Source organism: Tachysurus fulvidraco, chromosome 13 (assembly GCF_022655615.1).
Source record: "Tachysurus fulvidraco isolate hzauxx_2018 chromosome 13, HZAU_PFXX_2.0, whole genome shotgun sequence".
Classification (NCBI taxonomy): Eukaryota; Metazoa; Chordata; class Actinopteri; order Siluriformes; family Bagridae; genus Tachysurus; species Tachysurus fulvidraco.
In genome coordinates, this window is record NC_062530.1 from 28,270,432 (window position 1) to 28,285,056 (window position 14,625).

The 14,625-nt window shown below is 40.0% G+C and overlaps 2 protein-coding genes and 1 long non-coding RNA gene across 3 annotated transcripts in view; 2 read left to right on the forward strand and 1 right to left on the reverse strand.

Annotated features, from left to right (window-relative positions):
* Positions 1-14,625, forward strand: part of LOC113657299 — a 1,727,325-nt gene that overhangs the window by 984,897 nt on the left and 727,803 nt on the right. The window lies entirely within an intron of this gene.
* The window catches only part of LOC125146171, a 1,103,650-nt gene that overhangs the window by 811,431 nt on the left and 277,594 nt on the right, over positions 1-14,625 (reverse strand). The window lies entirely within an intron of this gene.
* The window catches only part of LOC113638763 (very long-chain acyl-CoA synthetase-like), a 12,783-nt gene continuing 1,761 nt past the window's right edge, over positions 3,604-14,625 (forward strand). Inside the window, exons 1-7 of the mRNA XM_027140235.2 lie at positions 3,604-4,193; positions 11,747-11,956; positions 12,075-12,233; positions 12,378-12,502; positions 12,584-12,778; positions 12,875-12,965; positions 14,515-14,625. The exon at positions 14,515-14,625 is cut by the window's right edge and continues 88 nt beyond it. Of these exons, the coding sequence (XP_026996036.2) occupies positions 3,719-4,193; positions 11,747-11,956; positions 12,075-12,233; positions 12,378-12,502; positions 12,584-12,778; positions 12,875-12,965; positions 14,515-14,625 (1,366 nt within the window). The 5' untranslated portion in view covers positions 3,604-3,718. The remainder of the gene's footprint in view (positions 4,194-11,746; positions 11,957-12,074; positions 12,234-12,377; positions 12,503-12,583; positions 12,779-12,874; positions 12,966-14,514) is intronic.

Consider the following 14,625-nt stretch of genomic DNA (forward strand, 5'->3'; position numbering starts at 1 on the left):
ACGGATTAATAAACCGTACACACGAGTTAACAATCCGTGCTCTCAGTTTTTGTAATCCGTACCCACAAATTCATAAACCGTGCTCCTCATGTCATGTTTGCAGACTGTACTCACGGATTTGTAGCCCCTCCCCTCATTTAAAAAAATTAATTTAAAAATTAAAAAACAAAAATTTAAAATTAATTCATTAATAATGAATTAAAAATTAATTCTTTTAGATTGACTGCAATGCAGTCGATAGTATGTCAGATGAACAGCTTTTGACATATGTCCCCAGATCTGGAGACCGGATAGCAATAAGACAGTACTGCAGAACAGAAGTAGCTGCATTAGAAGGAAATAGCACTACATTTTCTAAAGCAACAGAAAACCTCATGTCAAAATTGCAAGAAAAGCGAGCCTGCAAGAGGAAGAAGGGTGATAATCGTTCAGAAAAGCTCAGTGGAAACTCAAATGCCCAAAAACAGAGCGAAGATACCAAATGGGACTGTCTGAAGAGATTCATGGCTCCTTTGTCCAGATCAAAGAAAAGCATGGTGGTGGTGGCGGCGGTGGTGGTGGTGGTGGTGTTGGTAGTGGTGGTGGTGATGGTGAATTGAAATTGAGAGACTTCACAGAAGAAGAACTACATCCACAGAGAACATTAGGTGAACAATATGAACCGAGGAAGGTAAAGATGCTGAGACTGTATCTATCTTACAAGACGATAGACACAACTCCAAGTACAAGCATTAACACAGTAGATGAATTTGCAGTCACGAGATCCTTCTACCTCAGCTGAGGCATGTGAATGTGAGGAAGAACTTTTTCCAAGATCTTAATGCAGCTTTTACAGATGGCTTAGTATCTGTCAATGATTGTCTTATAGAAATTGAGATGGTCCTACCTAATGGTAGCACAGAGAAAGGAGAAGACAATGGTGGGATTTTTAGAGATGCATTGTGTGAATAGAAATGTGTGGGGGGGGAACTGCCACATCACATGTAACTGCCACATCACATGTAACTGCCACATCACGTGTAACTGCCATATCACATGTAACTGCCACATCACGTGTAACTGCCACATCACATGTAACTGCCATATCACATGTAACTGCCACATCACATGTAACTGCCATATCACATGTAACTGCCACATCACATGTAACTGCCATATCACATGTAACTGCCACATCACATTTAACTGCCATATCACATGTAACTGCCATATCACATGTAACTGCCACATCACATGTAACTGCCATATCACATGTAACTGCCATATCACATGTAACTGCCACATCACATGTAACTGCCACATCACATGTAACTGCCATATCACATGTAACTGCCACATCACATGTAACTGCCATATCACATGTAACTGCCATATCACATGTAACTGCCACATCACATGTAACTGCCACATCACGTGTAACTGCCACATCACGTGTAACTGCCACATCACGTGTAACTGCCATATCACGTGTAACTGCCACATCACGTGTAACTGCCACATCACATGTAACTGCCATATCACATGTAACTGCCATATCACGTGTAACTGCCATATCACATGTAACTCCCATATCACGTGTAACTGCCATATCACATGTAACTGCCATATCACATGTAACTGCCACATCACATGTAACTGCCATATCACGTGTAACTGCCACATCACATGTAACTGCCACATCACATGTAACTGCCACATCACATGTAACTGCCATATCACATGTAACTGCCATATCACATTTAACTGCCATATCACATTTAACTGCCATATCACATGTAACTGCCATATCACATGTAACTGCCATATCACAACTTGGAGCAGAACCTTTTTTAGAAGACCGAGGGGCTTCGAAGGATTGTTGATCTTGTGTTTTCAATATTAACCCGTGCAAAGTAGGACACATTCCTTAGTGGGATTGTGGAAGGGTTTCCTACACAATCCAAAAACATGTATCACTAGAGGTGAATTTATGTCAGTATAAATTACTTCAATTGAGTGAGTGTTTTGGTACATTTATCATGAAATGTACATCAGGAAACACACTAAAAGTACCCATGACAAGACATGATATGAAAGATGAATGGGAAAATGTAGCTAAAGTGATGGTTCTTGGTTATAACACTGTTCAATACTTTCCCATCGTGCTAGCCAAGCCTTTTCTGTGTCATTGCCTTAGACTTAACATTGATGAGGATGAGCTCTTAAAAGCAGTTCTGGAGAGTTTCTCAAGAGGAAAAGCAGCTTGTTGAAGAAGCAATGAGAGACTTTACATCTGTCTCTGAACGAGAAGAATGGGTTGAATTCTTGGAAGCTCATGATGTGAAACTTCTTATCACTGAGAAAAATGCAGATCTTACTTGATATGGCACAAAAAAGAAATTGTGCAAGATCCAGCTTACATAGCAGAATGTTGAAAAAACTGTAACTACCTCCAGGGGGACTAAGTGAATTGATGATGAGCCTTACTCCAACAGCAAGAAAAGTTATATCCATATTACAACATGAAACACTTAATAACAGAGAATGCCAGGTCATGGATTATCTAAAGAGGTTCATCAAGCACTGTAGTGATACAAGTCCGTGAGTACAGTCTGCAAATCCGTGGGTAAGGATTGCGAAAGCGTGCGCACGGTTTATGAATTTGTGGGTACGGATTACAAAAACTGAGGCTACGGTTTACAAATCTGAGAGCACGGATTGTTAACTCGTGTGTACGGTTTATTAATCTGTGAGTACGGTTTATAAACTGAGGGAACAGTTTAATAATCCATGAGTACGGTTTATAAACTGAGGGAACAGTTTAATAATCCATGAGTACGGTTTATAAACTGAGGGAACAGTTTAATAATCCATGAGTACGGTTTATAAACTGAGGGAACAGTTTAATAATCCATGAGTACGGTTTATAAACTGAGGGAACAGTTTAATAATCCATGAGTACGGTTTATAAACTGAGGGGACGAATTACAAAACCGTGATCACGGATTTGCGGGTCTTGTTTTCTTTTCTCCAAGGGGTGACCAGGCGAGCTCCGTACCAGTCAGACATTTTTATGTATTGTTGTAAAAAATCACCCGGCAGGTTTCTGCCTTCACACTAAAGTTCACTGCTTAAGAACCTTTTGGCTTTCCATAACCAAATAGTAAAACTTTTAGGAGTTACCAAACTGTTCCAAATCCTTCCCGCCCCTCGTACTCATTGGGTACTAATGACCAGATCTGGTCTCTCTCCCTCTCTCTCTCTCTTCTCCCACACACACTATCTCTCTATCTTTCCCCCCCTCACACACTCTCCCTCTAGCTTTCTCCCACACACAACTAGCTCTCGAATCCCCCAACACACGAGCTCTCTCGTGACTATCCCCCCCTCATATAAATATCTCTCTCTCTCTCTCTCTCTCTCTCTCTCTCTCTCTCTCATACAAACACACACACACACACACACACTCTCTCTCTCTCTCTCTCTCTCTCTCTCTCTCTCTCAATCTCTCAATCTCTCTTTATCTCTCAACCCCCCCATACACACTCTCTCTCTCTCTCTCTCTCTCTCTCTCTCTCTCTCTCTCTCTCTTTATCTCTCTGTCTCCCCCTCTCATACAAACACTCTCTCTCTCTCTCTCTCTCTCTCTCTCTCTCTCTCTCTCTCTCTCTCTCTCTCTCTCTCCCACTCCTGTGTGTTTTACTCCCAACACCAGACTTTGAGTCACTCTCCGGTCACCATGTCGTTCCTGTACGCGGTGTTTGCGGTTCTTTTGTTATTTCCGGTCCTCATTCATGTCCGTTGGCCGTATTTAATGCACGACGTGCTGTTTGTGCTGAAGGGAGTGAGTGTGGCGATGAAGCTGAGGAGGTTCCGCAGCTCCACTCCGTGCTACACCATCCTGGACCGCTTCTTAGACGCGGTGAACAAACATCCTGAGAAGTTGTTCCTGGTGTTTGAAGGTCGCTCCTACACGTACAGTGAGGCAGATAAACTGAGCAGTAAAGTGGCGAGGGCTCTGATCCATCACACCGAGCTAAAGGAAGGAGACACCGTGGCTCTGTTCCTCGGGAATGAACCCCACTTCGTCTGGATTTGGCTCGGACTCAGTAAACTGGGCTGCACCGCTGCGCTCCTCAACTCCAACATCCGCGCCAAGTCGCTGCTGCACTGCTTCACCTGCTGCGGGGCAAAAACCCTCATCACTGGTGCAGGTAAACTAACGCCATATACACATTTGTTCTGCCAACATTCAGCATCCCCTGCGCTTGAATGAATAAAACATCTTATTTATAATGATAAGTGTTGTTTTCTTATACTGAGTATTTTATTATGTTTAAATTGTCATTTTAAAATCTAATATTCAATTTAACATCACAGAGATGAATTTATTATACCGTGGGATCTACTCTGGATCTCAGACTACTGCAGAGAAAATCTGGGGTTTTATATTCATTCGTTTTTTGTATTTGAACTTGGAAATAAGATTAAAATTAAGATAATATTCAGGATTCTTCACTACTTCTAGGTCACGGTTCAGGTTCACGGTACAATCCAAAACATGCAGCAAAATCAACCAGAACAAAAGTTTGGCTCTGAAGGTTTTACACTCCAGACCTGATCTACTCGAGCAAGGAGAACGGGGAAGTTTGCAAAAATGTTATTACCAGAAATCGCTTTAATTGAGAAGAAACTCCACGAGACTTCCTTAGGACAGATTATTATTTATTAACATGTTTAAATGAAACAAACACAAACACACTGTACAGCTGACCAATGGCAGCTGATTGTCAGGAACTTTACATGAACTCCCCATGACATGAACTTTACATGAATGTTGCACCAGTCTAAGGTCTCTTGGTGTTTTCACATATCATTTGTGAAATAAGCGCCCAGATCTCGGCCAGTCGTCTGGTCACTAGTGCCACCGTGTCACATACCGTCACCTGGTACCAGATGCTGGAATTGAGCACATATTACAAATACATCTGCCTGAGAAACACCTCGGACTGGTAGAACTGGTGTCCGATAGCAGAAACACTTTTATTACAATTCCTTTCAGTGATTTGAATATTTCAGGTTAGTGTCAGATGTGTACTGGTTTGTTTAAGGACACTGTGTCGTAATATCTCGGTTGTTCTGGCACGTTCTCTGGTTGTTTTTTGGCCCTGAGGCTGTTCCGCCTTTTACATATTAGATTTTTATAAAGCACGAATATATGTCAGCTGATCACATGGATGTAGGAACAATACACCTCCATCCACATCTGCAGAGTGTTAGAGGAGAAACTAAGTAACTCCATGAGGAATGGTTTGGGAATTCTGGCTGTAATCAGCATGGCTGTGGTGAAACAGGTTGCTCTTTGCCCTGATTGATCTTAAAGAGTGTTTTCAGTGTAAAAGAGGCTCCGATTTCACTTCTAACCTGAGGTAGATCTCTCAGCTGTGTGTGTGTGACTATAACCTTCATTTATTTCTGCAAGCAATGAATGCACTTTATTGTTGGTTCTTGCTTTTCTTCTCTCACTCCTTTTATTTCCCATCTGTATTGGTAGAGATCATGTGACCTCATTTATTTTAGGATTAAAGCAACAGCTCACAGAACGTCTGCACAATGGAACACTAACTTATAAACACACACACTCTTTATAATCACACACACACACTATATAATCACACACATTCTTCATAATCACACACACTATATATTGTCACACACACTATATATAATCACACACACTCTTTATAATCACACACTATATATAATCACACACACTATATATAATCACACACACTATATAATCACACACACTATATATAATCACACACACTCTTTATAATCACATACTATATATAATCACACACACTATATAATCACACACACTATATATAATCACACACACTCTTTATAATCACACACTATATATAATCACACACACACTATATAATCACACACACTATATATAATCACACACACTCTTTATAATCACACACACTATATAATCACACACATTCTTTATAATAACACACACTATATATAATCACACACACACTATATATAATCACAGACACTATTTATAATCACTTACACACGCTTTATAATCACACACTCTTTATAATCACATACACGCTTTATAATCACACACACTATATAATCACACACACTATATATAATCACACACACTATATATAATCACACACACTATATAATCACACACACTCTTTATAATCACACACACTATATAATCACACACATTCTTTATAATAACACACACTATATATAATCACACACACTGTATATAATCACACACACTCTTTATAATCACACACTATATATAATCACACACACTATATATAATCACACACACTATATATTCACTTACACACACTTTATAGTCACACACTCTTTATAATCACATACATGCTTTATAATCACACACACACTATATAATCACACACACTCTTTATAATCACATACATGCTTTATAATCACACACACACTATATAATCACACACATTCTTTATAATCACACACACTCTTTATATAATCACAAACACTTTATAATCACACACACACTTTATAATCACACACACTTTATAATCACATACATGCTTTATAATCACACACACGCTTTATAATCACACACACACTTTATAATCACACACACTCTTTATATAATCACAAACACTTTATAATCACACACACACTTTATAATCACACACTCTTTATATAATCACACACACTTTATAATCACACACACTCTTTATATAATCACAAACACTTTATAATCACACACACACTTTATAATCACACACACTCTTTATAATCACACACACACTCTTTATAATCACACACACTCTTTATAATCACATACATGCTTTATAATCACACACACGCTTTATAATCACACACACACTTTATAATCACACACACTCTTTATATAATCACAAACACTTTATAATCACACACACACTTTATAATCACACACTCTTTATATAATCACACACACTTTATAATCACACACACTCTTTATAATCACACACACACTCTTTATAATCACACACACTCTTTATAATCACATACACGCTTTATAATCACACACACACTTTATAATCACACACACTCTTTATAATCACATACACGCTTTATAATCACACACACACTTTATAATCACACACATTCTTTATATAATCACAAACACTTTATAATCACACACACACTTTATAATCACACACTCTTTATATAATCACACACACTTTATAATCACACACACACTTTATAATCACATACACGCTTTATAATCACACACACACTTTATAATCACACACACTCTTTATATAATCACAAACACTTTATAATCACACACACACTTTATAATCACACACTCTTTATATAATCACACACACTTTATAATCACACACACTCTTTATAATCACACACACTCTTTATAATCACACACATGCTTTATAATTACACACACGCTTTATAGTTACACATACATATTCTTTATAATCATACACAGTTTATAATCACACACACACTTTTTATAATCAAACACTCCTTATAATCTCACACACACACACACACACTTTATAATCACACACACACACACACACACACACACACACACACACACACACACTTTATAATCACACACACTTTTTATAATCACACATCCACTTTATAATCACACACAGTCTATAATCAGACATGCACTCTATATGATCACACACACACACACACACACTCTTTATAATCCCACACACACTCTTTATAATCATACACACACACTTTTTATAATCACACACACACTCTGTTTATAATCACACACACTATATAATCACACACACTATGATCACATACACTCTTCATAATCACACACACTCTATATAATCACACACACTCTCTTTATAATCCCACACATACACTTTTTAATATCACACACTCTATATAATCACACACACTCTATATAATCACGCAGTCTTTATAATCACACTCACACACTCTATATAATCCCACGTGTTATTATAAAGTGTGTGTGTGTGATTATAAAGAAAGAATAGAACATGGGTTTCGTGTATATTTTCATCACTTAAGAACCAATCCAATAGACTCAAAAACATACTGGAGCTACATGCTGCTGAACTTATGAACACACACACACACACATACACACACACACACACACACACACACACACACACGCATACACACACACACAACACCCACACTCACATGTAATCTGAAGGACTTGCATAGTAAGGACTGCTTTCCTTTCGCTCTACTCAGTATAGAGACAATAAAAGAATTTTGAATACTAATGAGATCAATGCTAATAAAGGCAAGGCAAGTTTATTTGTATAGCACATTTCATACACAGAGGTCATTCAAAGTGCTTTACATAGACATTAGGAAACAATTTATAAGAGAGAAAAAAAATATATATGAAAAATAAGAAACACGATAAAATCATAACAAAAACAAAGAACAATTAAAGAAAATAAATGTGATTTTAATAAAAACAGTTTAAAATGTGTTAAAAAGAATAAAACAGGAGTAAAAGTGATTTGGATAAAAAGTGCAGTCAGTGTGAAGCAGCACAGTCAGTGTGAAGCAGCACAATCAGGGTGAAGCGGCACAGTCAGGGTGAAGCAGCACAGTCAGTGTGAAGCAGCACAGTCAGGGTGAAGCGGCACAGTCAGGGTGAAGCGGCACAGTCAGGGTGAAGCGGCACAGTCAGGGTGAAGCGGCACAGTCAGTGTGAAGCAGCACAGTCAGGGTGAAGCAGCACAGTCAGGGTGAAGCAGCACAGTCAGTGTGAAACAGCACAGTCAGGGTGAAGCAGCACAGTCAGGGTGAAGCAGCACAGTCAGTGTGAAGCAGCACAGTCATGGTGAAGCAGCACAGTCAGGGTGAAGCAGCACAGTCAGTGTGAAACAGCACAGTCAGGGTGAAGCAGCACAGTCAGGGTGAAGCAGCACAGTCAGTGTGAAACAGCACAGTCAGGGTGAAGTGGCACAGTCAGTGTGAAGCAGCACAGTCAGGGTGAAGCAGCACAGTCAGGGTGAAGCAGCACAGTCAGGGTGAAGCAGCACAGTCAGTGTGAAACAGCACAGTCAGGGTGAAGCAGCACAGTCAGGGTGAAGCAGCACAGTCAGTGTGAAGCAGCACAGCGCTCATTCAGTAAATACAGAGTTAAACAGATGTGTTTTTAATCTTGATTTAAAAGTGTCTACTGTTGAAGCACATCTGATCTCTTCTGGAAGCTGATCCCACCTCTAGGTGGCGTAATAACTAAATGCTGACGCACCTTGTTTTGAGTGAACCCTTGGTATCTCTAACTGACCTTATCCTAATGATCTGAGTCGTCTGATTGGTTTATATTCAGTTAGCATATCTGTAATGTATTTCGGTCCTAAGCCATGAAGTGATTTATAAACCAGTAACAATACTTTAAAATCTATTCTAAATGTAACTGGAAGCCAGTGTAAGGACCTGAGGACTGGACTGATGTGCTCACATGTTTTGGTTCTGCTCAGAATTCTGGCAGCAGCGTTCTGTATGAGCTGCAGTTGTCTAATGGTCTTTATGGGGATCCCAGTAAGGAGTCCATTACAATAATCCACCCTGCTGGTGATGAAAGCATGAACAAGTTTCTCTAAGTCCTGTCTTGAGACAAAACATCTAATTCTGGCTATATTTCTGAGATGGTAGTAAGCTGATTTGCTTATCGCTTTCACATGACTACTGAAATTAAGGTCAGACTCTAAAATTACACCAAGATTTCTGACTTTATTTTGTGTCTTTAGACCCCTAGAGTCAAGGTGTGTGTTAACCTCGAGAGTTTCATCTTTATTTCCGAATACAATGACTTCAGTTTTGTCTTTGTTTAACTGGAGGAAGTTTTGACGCATCCGACTGTTAATTTAATCAATGCACTTACATAGAGAGTCAATGGGGCTGTAGTCATTAGGGGACAGGGCTAAGTATATCTGGGTGTCATCTGCATAGCTGTGGTAAGGGATTTGGGTCTTACTCATTATTTGACCAATTGTGAGCATATACAGATTAAAGAGAAGCGGTGCGAGAATTGAGCCCTGTGGGACTCCACATGTCATGGATGTCCACTCAGATTTATGGTTACCTATGTTCACATAGTAACTCTCCCTTTTAGGTATGATTTAAACCATTTGAGGACCATCCCAGAAAGCCCTACCCAGTTTTCCAGTCTATGTAAGAGTATGGTGTGATCTACCGTGTCAAAGGCAGCACTAAGATCTAGTAGCACCAGCACTGATATTTTACCTGAATCAGAGTTTAAGCGAATATCATTTATTATCATTATGAGCACTGTCTCTGTGCTGTGATGCTGGCGGAAACCAGATTGAAAATTGTCCAGGTAGCCATTTGAATTTAAGAATTTGTTCAGCTGATTGAAAACAACATTTTCAATGATCTTGCCTATAAAAGGAAGATTAGAGATTGGTCTGTAGCTAAGTATGGTTTTGTCTAGGTTACTGTTTTTTTAGGAGAGAATTAACAACTGACGTTTTTAGGGACTCTAGACCCTATGAGCAGAGACGTATTTATTATTTTTAAGAGGTCAGTTTCTAAGCAGTTAAGTACCTTTTTGAGAAAGGATGTGGGGAGGGGGGGGGTGTCAAGGCTGCAAGTTGATGCTTTAAGATGTTGTACTGTTTCTTCCAGGGTTTTTATATCGATTATGTCAAATTCTGAGAAAATGACAAATCTTTGAGGTTGTTGTAGTGACGTCTGACTGACCACATTACAATATGAGGCCGTATTGATTGACATTCTGATATTACTGATTTTCTCAGAGAAAAAGGTTGCAAACTCATTGCATTTGTTGTCAGAGAGCATTTCACTAGGAACTTGATTTGGGGGGTTTGTAAGTGTCTCTACAGTAGAAAAAGAGTGCGAGTGTTGTTTATGTTGTTGTTTATAATGTTTGAGAAGAAGATCTGTCTAGCTGTGCCTAGTTCTACATTGAAAGCACGAAGACTGTCCTTATAGATGCTATAATGTACTTCAAGTTTTGTTTTCCGCCACATACGTTCAGCTTTTCTGCATGTTCTTTTCATGCTCTGTACCGCTGTTGTGTTTCTCCAAGGTGCTTTACGTCTGCCAGTGATCATCCTGACCTTTACTGGAGCTATACCATCAATAACATCTTTAACTGTTAAGTTAAAATTTTCAAGGAGAACATCAACAGAGTCTGCTGATATGTTTGGCAACATTTATATAGCAGTCATAAATACCTCACTGGTGTCTTCATTTATAAACCTTTTTTCGACATAGACAGATCTAGCATCAGTGGCAGGACAGATCAATAAATCAAAGTAAACACAGAAATGGTCAGATAGCACTTCATACTTGATAACAGTGGATGGAATGTTTAGCCCTTTGCTAATGAGCAGATCAAGAGTGTGTCCCCTATTGTGTGTAAGACCTTACACGTGCTGGGTCAGATCAAAAGTGTTTAAAACATTTAACAGTTCACTTGCAGTATTGCTTTCTGCATTGTCTATATGAATGTTGAAATCTCCAGCAATAACAAAATAATCCAATTCAGAGAACATTGTTGATAAAAGTTCTGTGAACTCATCAACAAAAGTTGGGTGTATTTGGGAGGCCTATAAATAATTGTAAACAGAATGCGTGGTGTACCTTTTAGAGCAATACACAAATATTCAAAATTCATGGCTCATTTAGGAATATTAGAAAGTTTCATGCTTGTTGTCTGCAGATTTACAGGAAGTGGTGGAGGAAGTACTTCCTGTCTTGAAGGAGCAGGACGTGCGGGTCTTCCTGGTGGGTGAAAATTGTGAGAAGGACGGATTTATAAACCTCAGCGAGAAAATAAATGCTGCAAGTGACGAGCAACTACCACGCTCACTTCGCTCCAGAGTCACCATGAAGACCCCCGCACTCTACATCTACACCTCAGGGACCACTGGTAGGACACACACACAAACACACACTAGTCATTTTGATAGCTAGCTAATTTTCATAAACAGACAGTGATGGTGGAAATAAGACAGAACCATCAGGAGCATCATGTGTATGTGTTTCAGGTCTTCCTAAAGCAGCTGTGATCAACCATGAGAGGGTATGGATGGCCTCCTACCTACAGAGAATGTGCGGTGTCTGTTCTGATGATGTCATCTATGTGTACCTGCCCCTCTACCACAGCTCTGGCTTCCTTATGGGTCTCACTGGGGCAATAGAGCGCGGTACATCCCTCAGACGTGGCTGCCCACAAACACAAACTCCACCTCCGCCACACTAAAGTTACAATGGTGTTCTTTTCTATCTGTGTGTGTGTGTGTGTGTGTTTGTGTGTGTGTGTGTATGTGTGTGTGTGTGTGTGTGTTCAGGAATCACAGTGGTGTTGAGGAAGAAGTTCTCAGTGTCTCAGTTTTGGACTGATTGCAGGAAGCACAACGTGACAGTGATCCAGTATATCGGAGAGATCATGCGCTACCTCTGTAACACACCCAAGGTAACACAACCCTAACAACACCCCCACCCCCCACCCCCGGCTTACGCACCAACCCCCAGAGATATGTGTTTTCTGGTGTAGACGGATGGTGAGCGTGTACACAACGTACGTCTCGCTCTTGGAAACGGTATCCGTGCCGACACTTGGGTGGAGTTCCTGCAGCGATTTGGAGACATGCGTATCTGTGAATGCTACGGAGCGACAGAAGCAAACATCGGACTTGTCAACTACGTCGGGAAAATAGGTTCTGTTGGACGGGCGAGTGTGATGCTGAAGGTTCGTAAGGAAACTATAATGTGTACATAATTAATAACAGAGGTGTGAAAAGTCTCGTTAACGTCCTCATGCTTCGGATGGTGTGTGTTTGTGTAGCGACTTGCCGGTTATTCATTCATTAAATATAACTCTGAGAGGGAGGAGCCGGTACGAGACTCCAGGGGATTCTGTGTGGAGGTTTCTACTGGTGAGTAGGAGGACCTGTACTGCCAGAACCCTACTGTTACGACACTGAACATTACTCCTACTGAACATTACTCTTAAGCCAAGATCTGTAAAAAGCCACTGTTAAGACCATTGCTGCTAATTTGACAGACAACAGGTCCGACAGTGCTGTAATTTTCTCCACAACCTGATGAGCTATATTGGTGACAGTGAGGTTTAATCGCTGAGGATATACGAGTTCAACGTAAACACACCCAGAAGGTTAATCCAACTCGTGTGTGGTGCAGTAACTCTAAAGGGACTGACTCAGTTTACATTGACTCAGGAGAGGTGGAGGTAGCAGGGAGGGTATTCTTGTGCTTCCAAATAATGTATTGGCATACACAATGCTGCTTTAGTAGCTGTGACACACACATCCCATAGAACCCCTTTTCCCGGATATCCTTAAAAACATTCTTGTTTGCTGTAATCTGACCGACCGTCAATTTAAGAGCGAATTTTTTTATTTTTTTGCTTTAAGTCCGATCGACTTGCCGGTTGTAAATCGTATTTTAATAAGTATTGTAAATATATAAATTGTCCTATATACAGACGAAAAATTGCCTACATACATACGTTCTTTCTTTTAAATAAAACCCCGTGACATCATCTACGTTTACACTGTCGGTTACCGGATGTCACACCATGACCTGTGCGTTCGCTTCGTCTCATTCTCTCGTTCACTGTCAGAGACGACGGGTCGCGCTCGGTAATGATGGCTGCGGCTGCAGTAAACAAAATGTTCGCCGTCACCGTTCAAAGTCGTACGGGTTCGGGCGCCATGATACATCTAAAACAACATTAAAACAGCTCGACACGCTTTAACTTGAATTGTACTTACTTTGAAGCTTGAAAAAAAAAATATAGACCTACCTACTGACCCTTTTTTTTTTTTTTTTTTTTTTACTGTTACTGCAAACCAAAATATTTTGAAGGCTGTCCTGATTCACTCGCTCATTGGGCTTTGCACCTTCTCTAATGGTCAATAGAATGTTTTTGTGCTATTAGTTAGTAAAGTCCTGACTGTAATAGTGGTGCGATGAATAACACATAATCATTAGCGTCGTGAGACACGAGACAGGATTCTTGAAGGACGTCATGTGATGTGTCGCATGTTAGTATCTTTATCTCTGCTAACACTGTAGTCTAATGTCTATGGGGTCTGAAGTCTAATGTCTATGGGGTCTAAGTGCCTGGTACCAAACCAACAGCTAAATAGTGACAGTCACAAGGACTTCATCAGCACCGTTATACAGACCTACTGGATTTATTCCCTTACAGGTGTTTCACCCTCCAGTTAACTACTGTACTTTGTACCTCTACTCTCACAACCACCTTCATAACTAGCGTTGTTAAATAACGTAAAAGGTCATTAACCCCTTGCCTGTGCCTGTAGATCATTCTGTTCATTGCACGCAAACAAAGACTAATAAAATATGGCTTCATTTTTACACCATGTGAGCTGAGTGGTAATGTTCAGCAGAAAGCATGTCATAGTGTGTGTGTGTGTGTGTGTGTGTGTGTGTGTGCAGGAGAAACAGGCCTGCTGGTGGGAAAGATCACTAAAATGGCTCCGTTTAATGGCTACGCTAACAGCAAGCAGCAAACAGAGAAAAAGAAGCTGAGGAACGTGTTCAAACATG